The 8195-nt window shown below is 34.8% G+C and overlaps 1 protein-coding gene across 1 annotated transcript in view; it reads right to left on the bottom strand.

Annotated features, from left to right (window-relative positions):
• Window positions 1-3212: 3212 nt before the first annotated feature.
• SSX2IP (synovial sarcoma, X breakpoint 2 interacting protein) overlaps window positions 3213-8195 on the bottom strand; it is a 33926-nt gene continuing 28943 nt past the window's right edge. The window contains exons 11-13 of the mRNA XM_006831000.1: window positions 7796-7910; window positions 7197-7362; window positions 3213-3387 (exon numbers count right to left, since the gene is read on the bottom strand). Coding sequence (XP_006831063.1) covers window positions 3213-3387; window positions 7197-7362; window positions 7796-7910 — 456 coding nt within the window. The remainder of the gene's footprint in view (window positions 3388-7196; window positions 7363-7795; window positions 7911-8195) is intronic.

Here is an 8195-nt window from a genome sequence, read left to right as displayed (position 1 = left end):
ACCGTAATTCAAAGGCATCAATTCATCTTTGGTCTTTCTTATTGTCTAACTTTGCATGCATATGAAGCCATTGAAACTACCACGGCTTGGGTCAAGTGCACTTAAGTTCTCAAAATGACAGCTTTGCTTTTTAAAACTCTAGAGAGGTCTTTTGCAGCAGATTAGTCCAAAGCAATACACTGATTTCTTGACTGCTGTCTCCATGGGTGTCGATTGTGGATCGAAGTAAAATGAAATCTGTGGCATCCTCAATCTTTTCTGTTTATCATGATGTCTCTTACTGGTCCAGTTGTGAGGACTGTTTTCTTTTGTTAAACTGTAATCCATACTGAAGGCTGTAGTCTTTTATAAGTGAATGCTCCAAAAGGCAAACAATATAATGTGGACTGTCTTCTGAATCTAATCACTTAACAAGTTCCTGTAAGAAAATACTTACTTGTAAACTTAAATTTTAGTCATGACTTTCTGATATCATTGATTCTATTAAGTTTCTCATCACCACGTTACAGTATAAAAATTAAGAGTAGGAAATAAAATTATCTCAATAAAAATAAAAATTTTATCTCTTTGCCATTTTTATGCTTTGAAAATTCAAAATGATTATGTTATGTAAAAACAAACTCGAGGTACAAAATATCAGACTTACATACTGATGAACAAGACAACATATAAGATTATCAGAACTTTCATGCTGAAATACTCAATGTTACCACCATCTAGTCACGGCCAAGTAGGATTGAAGCAGTTTTTATTAGTGCGTTGCAAATGCCCTGAATATGAAGGGAAACAAAATCCTAGAAGTTTTAAGTGTGAGTCGGGTTTTCCAACCTGGAAACCATTCCTACATTCTCAGAAGCATAGGGATATTTGGGGATCTTTTTGGAGTCAGATGTTTTGCAAAAGAAAAGTGATGCCAGTTCATCCCAACTCCAAAAAGATCTCCCAAACACTCCTCCGCTTCTTATACAACACCCCTACATCGTGTACAAACATCCTGTACAATAATCATCCCTAAGTTGTAAAATGTACAATTCCAGCAGATTTATGGGAGCCTCAAAAGTACAATGAACCTGGCTACCATATTAATGGTTTGTTTATACCTTAGATTTCTAAGTAAATCTAAAGAAATTTTCCTTTCCAATATGAGAACCCAGGTATACTTAAAATGGGAGCTAAACACAGATAATGCTTTCTAGAAATATAGTATGCCCCAAAGTAAAAGATCTGCCTAAGAACTAGAATGTCTGATTCTGGTTAAGTGCATCATGGAAACTCGTGGGAAAAAAGATGGATCTCGACAAATGTTATTACTGAATTGAAAAAAATTGATTGTGTTTTGATCACTCTTTTTGCTCAGTAGCAAAAGAAAAAAATGATACCCCAACTGTGTATCTTCCTGTGGAATATGGTGGAGGTGGTTGTGTGCCATGGAGTCTTTTCTGACTCATAGAGACCCTCTATAGGGTTTTCTGAGGCTGTAAATTTTTACGGGAGCAGAAAGCCTCATCTTTCTCCTGTGGAACAGCTGGTATTAGGTAGCTTCAAACTGCTGACCTTGTAGTTAGCAGCCTGACTCATAACCACTAAGCTACTAAGCTCCTTTTAGAATATGGATGGTAGTACCTTTGAAATTTTATAATATTTCTTCTAGTACCTTAAACCGTTAAAGAAGTGATCAGGCATCAAGCTGAAAGTAGTGAGTAACTTTTTGTTTAAGAGCCTGTTCTTTTAGACAAGTTTGGTTACTCTTCGAGTAGTTTCATTAATTCCACATAAGATACTCTTAATGATATCCATCAGTCCTGAAAAATAGTGGCTGCTGCTACACTATTCCAAAGAGTTACATATAGTGAGTGGTAATTTGACAAATATACCTAAGTGGTTGAACTGCTAGAAAACAGGAAGGCAGATAGGCCTGAATGACAATACCTAACAAGGATTGAATTTGTGTAGTGTCTATGTACAGAGACAAGCAGGGTTAGGCACTTAAACACTTTCTGATGAAAATCCTGGAAAAAAAGCCTGCACCTATATATTTTTTTACTATTGTTAATAATATCAACACACTTTTCATGAAGAAACATGCAATAAGAACATTAAAGAGCTTAAGAGTGATCTGAAAATGAACTGACACAAGTTTTTCCAGAGTATCATAATAACCCGGATTATAAAATTAGATGTTTTCACATGATCCTATTTCTATATAGTTAGTGGTAAATAGCTCATTGAAAAATTATTAAAAAATTATTGGTCATTATACAAGTTGCTACAGATGTTACTGTAAAAACAAACAAAAATACATGACCATCCAAGTATCTTCAATATCTTTACATCCACCTTCTATCATCCAGATACCTTAAACCAATGTTCTTAAAACTGTTTTAACCAATAGGTTGTTCTGTTGTCATGCTCCTAATTACACTATAACCATAATCCTTTTTAAAATCTTAATACCTAACATATATCAAATGAAAATCTAATGATGTAAAAACCTCTAAACTGTAATGTTATCTAAAAGTATGTGGCTTCATGGATTAACTTTTGGGCAGTGCGCAGATTGGCTCAAACAAAGTCTTAAGTATAATATGGCAATGGTCCTACAAGAACTGTAAATCGAGCATCACTAAAAAAATTTTATTGTCAAGAAATACTATATTTACGGAAATGCAAAATTTTAAAATCTTAAAGTCTCTTAAAGTAATCATGTATATATCTATGTACTAAACATACATAAATTTCACTTTATTTAAAACATATGAAAGAGGTAATTCCAAATCACACTAAACATAATAAATATAGAACTTGCTTTGTTAAAAATCTACAGATACATTCAAGTAAGGGCTAAACTTCCAATTCCAACTATCATTGAGACAGAATTAAACATTTACAAATCAGTTTCCTAAAAGTGCTGTTTATAATACCTATGAGAGGAAACTCATTCTAGTGCTTTTGTTTTCATCCAAACATCTATACATTCCTTTATTCACAGAACCAGATGCTTCTGTTACTAAAAATACATCTTCAAAGCTTTTATATCCTTTTAAATAGATTTAACATTTTAGCTTTTTGGGGGAGAAAAGGGAAGTCCAAACAAACAACTCAGACCAGCTTTCTTAAATCATCAGTTATGATGGACTTTATGACACACCCTGTTTCAGCTTAGATGCAAAAGTTTACGAACGTTATAAAGAAGAAAATTCTGGTCCACGTGTCTAGGGTAAGTCAACTTTTTCTACATGAGAAGTTGTGTAGGTCAAGGAGCATCCATTGTAGCAACCTTCCTGTGATCCAGGTCTGGATGCCAAGTTCCATGTCTGATTTAGACATTCTCTGCCCACCTGATTTGGTTCCATTTCTTCAGGAGTTATATTTAGTACATTGCTTGAACTGTTGCGGGGGAGGGGAGAGGGGAAGAGATCTTATTATCTTCTATTTGATACTTTAGATATATCTAATGTCTAAGTTTGTCTTACCTAAGCAAAATTTCACGGCATACCAGTCAAGGACATTACAGACAAGTGGTTCAAATTATTTACCCACTGATCAATCCAAGTATCAGTTTATCTACCCATCTATTTATTTTATTGATCTCTTCATCATACTTTGAGGCATGCTGCCCAACTAAAGTCTAAGGAAGAACAGGTTGGTTTTGATATCCATTATTCCTTTGGCTCCCCATCTTTCTACCCCAATTTCCAGTCTCTTAATGGTTTCCTTCTTTCTTTGCCTATTTGTCATGCATGTTTATGTCTATCCATCCATTCATCATACAGCTATTTACTTATATTACAGATATTTAGTGATAAAAGTGGTTAAGATTCTGAAGCTAGATAGTTTAAGTTCATTATCTCAGCTTGAATAGTCTCTGTGAGGTTTCAGCAAGTAAAACCTGTCTTTCAGCTTCTTCCACTGTAAAGGGGAATAATAATACTATCTATCTCATAGGATTGTGCTGGGAATTACATGAGTTAAGACACATTAAGTGTTTACAGCAGTGCTCACTAAGTACCAGACAATATAACAGGCTTGGTGGCGATATGCCGTGGAGTCGGTTCCCACTTATAGCTAGTTACACTGTATAGGGTTTCTGAGGCTGTAAATCTTTATGGGAGCAGAAAGTCTCAGCTTTCTCCCATGGAATGGCTGGTAGTTGTGAACTGCTGACCTTGAGGTTAGCAGCCCAACTCATAACCACTACGCTACCAGGGCTCCTTATAAAAGTCTTAGCACCGGTATAACAGACACAACTCCTATTTTCAAGCATAATCTGAGAGGTATGCTCTGCAGCCAGCTTCAAAGAAATCTGCTTAAATCATATTTAAAGCTATAGAGTTGAGTCACTGAATTTTTACCAACTAAATCACTTTTTTTTTTTTCATATACATAATTTTTCTAAATGCACCTTTTTTGTGACTTTGGTTCACTAAATCGATATCACAATGTGTCAATCCTAAAAACTAAAAATTTGCTTTTAATTCTAAAAACTGAAACCTAAACCTAATTAAGAAAGTTCCTTACACTTATTTGGTAATCCTTGAAAAATCAGCTCTAATTCAGTCCTCAGATCCTTGTACTTCAGAGCCATCTTGGTTGACACTAATAGTCAGCTAAGTATTTTAGTATACACAATGCCTTGCAAAGAATCCAAGGTACAACCTTCACATAAAATCCCACTGTCTAGTGAAGGAGCAATGTGGATGTAGTTTTAGAAATTAGCTATAAATACTTATGATTATTTTGCTACAATCTTATTATACACTCAGATCCAAGGTGCTCCAGGAGCTAAAAATCAGAATTTTCCTAATAATTAAAAATTTCAAGAAACATATCAAACTGCCCAGCTCCTTCTCCTTTACTTGTTAACTATTTATACAACTCTTTTCTGTGTTTGCCTTCTAGTAACTGGGAATCGTTTAAGAGTGTTTTGTTGTTGTTGTTGTTAAGTGCTGTTGAGTCCGTTCCACCTCACAGTACCCTGTATAGGATTTCCAAGGCTTTAAATCTTGGCAGAGCAGAAAAGGCTCATCTTTCTACTGCAGTGAGAATGGTGGGCTTGAACCACTGACCCTGTGGTTTGCAGTCCCGTGTTTATATTGCAGAGCCGCGGCTCCCCAACAGTATTTAAAGCTCTGAAATTCTGTTTCTATATCACTGACATTTCATATAGCCCTCAAAACACAAGTAGAAAAGCATTTTATATATATACAGTCTATTTATGCTTATATGTATTTTTATTTTTAGTTTGTTACTGAATGTTTATAATGGACCAGGTACTGTTTTAAGTGCTTTACTTGCATTGACACTTTATACTGACAGCGCTCTATTACATAGGCACTCGAATCTCAAGGTGAGCAGCTCGAACCTACCAGTGGTTAACAGATGAGGCTTTCTGCTCCTGTAAAGATTTACAGCCTTGGAAACCCTATACAGGGTCACTATGAGTCGAAACCGACTCCACGACACATAATCACCACTACGTCATATGGAGTCCTGGTGTGGCACTGTGGGTTAATGCACTGGACTGCAAGGTCACACTGAATTGCAAGGTTGATGGTTCAAGCTCACCAGCCACTCCCCAGAAACCCTATACAGGGTTGCTATGAGTTGGAACCGACTCAACAGCACTTAATAACGTGTTATATATTTTTACCTTTTATTAAAAACACAAAACAATATGTTCAAGGAATACTTATGCCAAATGTTTCATAACTAAAAATAATTATAAAAAAGTAACATGTTAAAACACGTAAGAGTAATTGAGGAAACTATGTTATGTTTTATCTTAGATACAAAATGCATTATATATTAATGGTGATGAGAATTTGCATCTGTATCTATATAGACAGTCTTGACTGTTTAAATTTGGGAGATTCTAATAACATTCTATATAAGAAAATTGTCTTTTGACTGCAAGTATGTAAACATTTACTTCCCAAATTTAATTCATTTGCCCTCTGACTTCAAAGTCTATCCCAAACCCAAGCATTTCTCTCTTCATGTTAGGACCATTATCTCTAACCTCAACTGCAATAATGCCTACTAACACCATGTGTGCCTTATATTGCTGACCCGTACAGTTTGTTTCCCACAAAATAAGCACAGTAATCTTTTTAATATTTAAAACATTTTTTCTCTCCTGCCTAAAATTCTCCAGTGCTTTTCCATTACCTTTAGTTTAATATTTGACATATAAACATAGATTATGACCATACTTTATATAACGTATCCATTTCATCTTTTTCTATTCTCTTTATTTCACTAGGAATATGCTATCTACTTCTTCTGCTTAGGTCAAAATTAAATCTTGGAATCGATTCTGAAGTATAAACATTTTATCGTTAAAAAAATTAGGTATCAATTGGATATAGAAGAGAACACCAAAATGCTACAGTTCATAGTAATGTGTGGGTTTCCTGCAGCAAGGGGCAACATTTTTATAAAAAGAACTCTGTTACTTTCATAAGGAGTACTGGTGGTATAGCAAGATAAGCACTTGACTGCTAAACATAAGGTCAATAGTTCACACCAACACCAACCAGTTTGTTTTGTGTGTGTGTGTGTGGGGGGGGGTGGTGGTGCCGAAAGATGAAGCTTTCTACTCCCATAAAATGTTCAGCCTGGGAAACCCCTCTAGAGGGTCCCTATAAGTTAAAATGGACTCCACAGTAGTGAGTTAGGGGCATAAAAGAAGAAATTCAATTAAATTATTAAAATAATACCCGATTTAATTAAAGCATTTAAAATATTAAGTAACTCCTATAATAAGACTGGACTCCTGGTGTGGCATTGTAAGATCAACACTGGACTGCAAACCACAGAACTGGCAGTTCAAACCAACCAGTTGCTCCTTGGAACCCTATACAGGGTCACTATAAGTCAGAACCGACTCGACGGCACTTAACAAAATCAAGACTGTATTTCAGATTTGCATTATAAATGTGAAACAAAAGCACGCACATTAATTTAGTCCAAGAAGGCAGGGACCACATCTATCTTCTTCACTATTATATTTTTAGCACCTAGTATGATGTCTAACAGAGACCCAATAAATATTTGTAGAATGAATGGAGCAATTTGTTGTATTCCTCTCTAAAATCTCTTCCATTGCTAATACCATAGATGTGCTCACTTTTCTTCAGCAGTGCAATTCCAGCAATTCTTAGAAATATGTGAAAAGATCAAATGCATTTCAATACCTATGTTCTGACACACAAGAACGTGTCTGGCAAAAGTCTGAAGTAGAAGGAGAAGCAGGAAGAGATTTAGTAAGTGTAGACGTGCAAACTGCAGACCCGTTCGACACACTGTAAGGCTTCTTTTGCCGTGGCCTCGAGTGTACTGTAAGATTGTCCTGATCAGAACCTGCTGGGAGAAAAAAAGAAAAAAGGTAGTACATACTAATAGTGAGGCATTAAACATAATAAAGATAATTAACTAGAATGACTCACATTCCTGTGAGTCAAATTAACATAATCATCTGTTTAGCCTATTTGGTTTTGCAATCTGTTTATGTATATTCCATAATCATTGAGAAAGAGCTCATTTAAGAAATGGTATTTCTAGATTGTCAATTGTCAGACAGTTTACACAATTACAAATACAATAAAACCTATTTCTGGCATGCATCATACCGCATGATCATTTTGACTACAATATGATAAAATATTAACGTTGACTTTAAATTGCAATATTGGTGGTCTTTAGTATTATATTAAGTTTTATACTAATAATTTCTACTTTTTTCTATCTGCATGCATGCACAGATTAAAAATTAAAGAATTTTTAATGTACTCACTTCCTGAGAAGGCACTGAAAAGTTTCACATTTTCTGAGTTCTGGTGGTCAAAGGTAGTCATATTTAAAAACTGCTGCTTTAACCAATTGGCTCTTTCTTCTTCAAATGCCTTTCTCTACCATAATAAGCAAACCAAGGAAGAGTGGTCAGTATCTGAAACATTCATATAACTGCCGTTTCACATAGTTTCTCTACTTATCTATGTTTGCTCTCTAGCTATCTAGTTACAGTCTGCAAATAAAATAAATTAACCTAGAAAAATAAATATTTCATTTGAGAAAATTGTATCTAAAATGTCAATTCACCTATTTCACCTAATAAATCAACTCATCACATCAATTTTGAATAAATGAAAATGGACAATACAAAAGAAGGAACAAAAACTTAGCATAACTTTTAA

This window comes from Chrysochloris asiatica, unplaced genomic scaffold (genome assembly GCF_000296735.1).
Source record: "Chrysochloris asiatica unplaced genomic scaffold, ChrAsi1.0 scaffold00002, whole genome shotgun sequence".
NCBI lineage: Eukaryota > Metazoa > Chordata > Mammalia > Afrosoricida > Chrysochloridae > Chrysochloris > Chrysochloris asiatica.
Note: the sequence above shows the minus strand (reverse complement) of the source record. Positions and strands in the feature narration are given on the sequence as shown.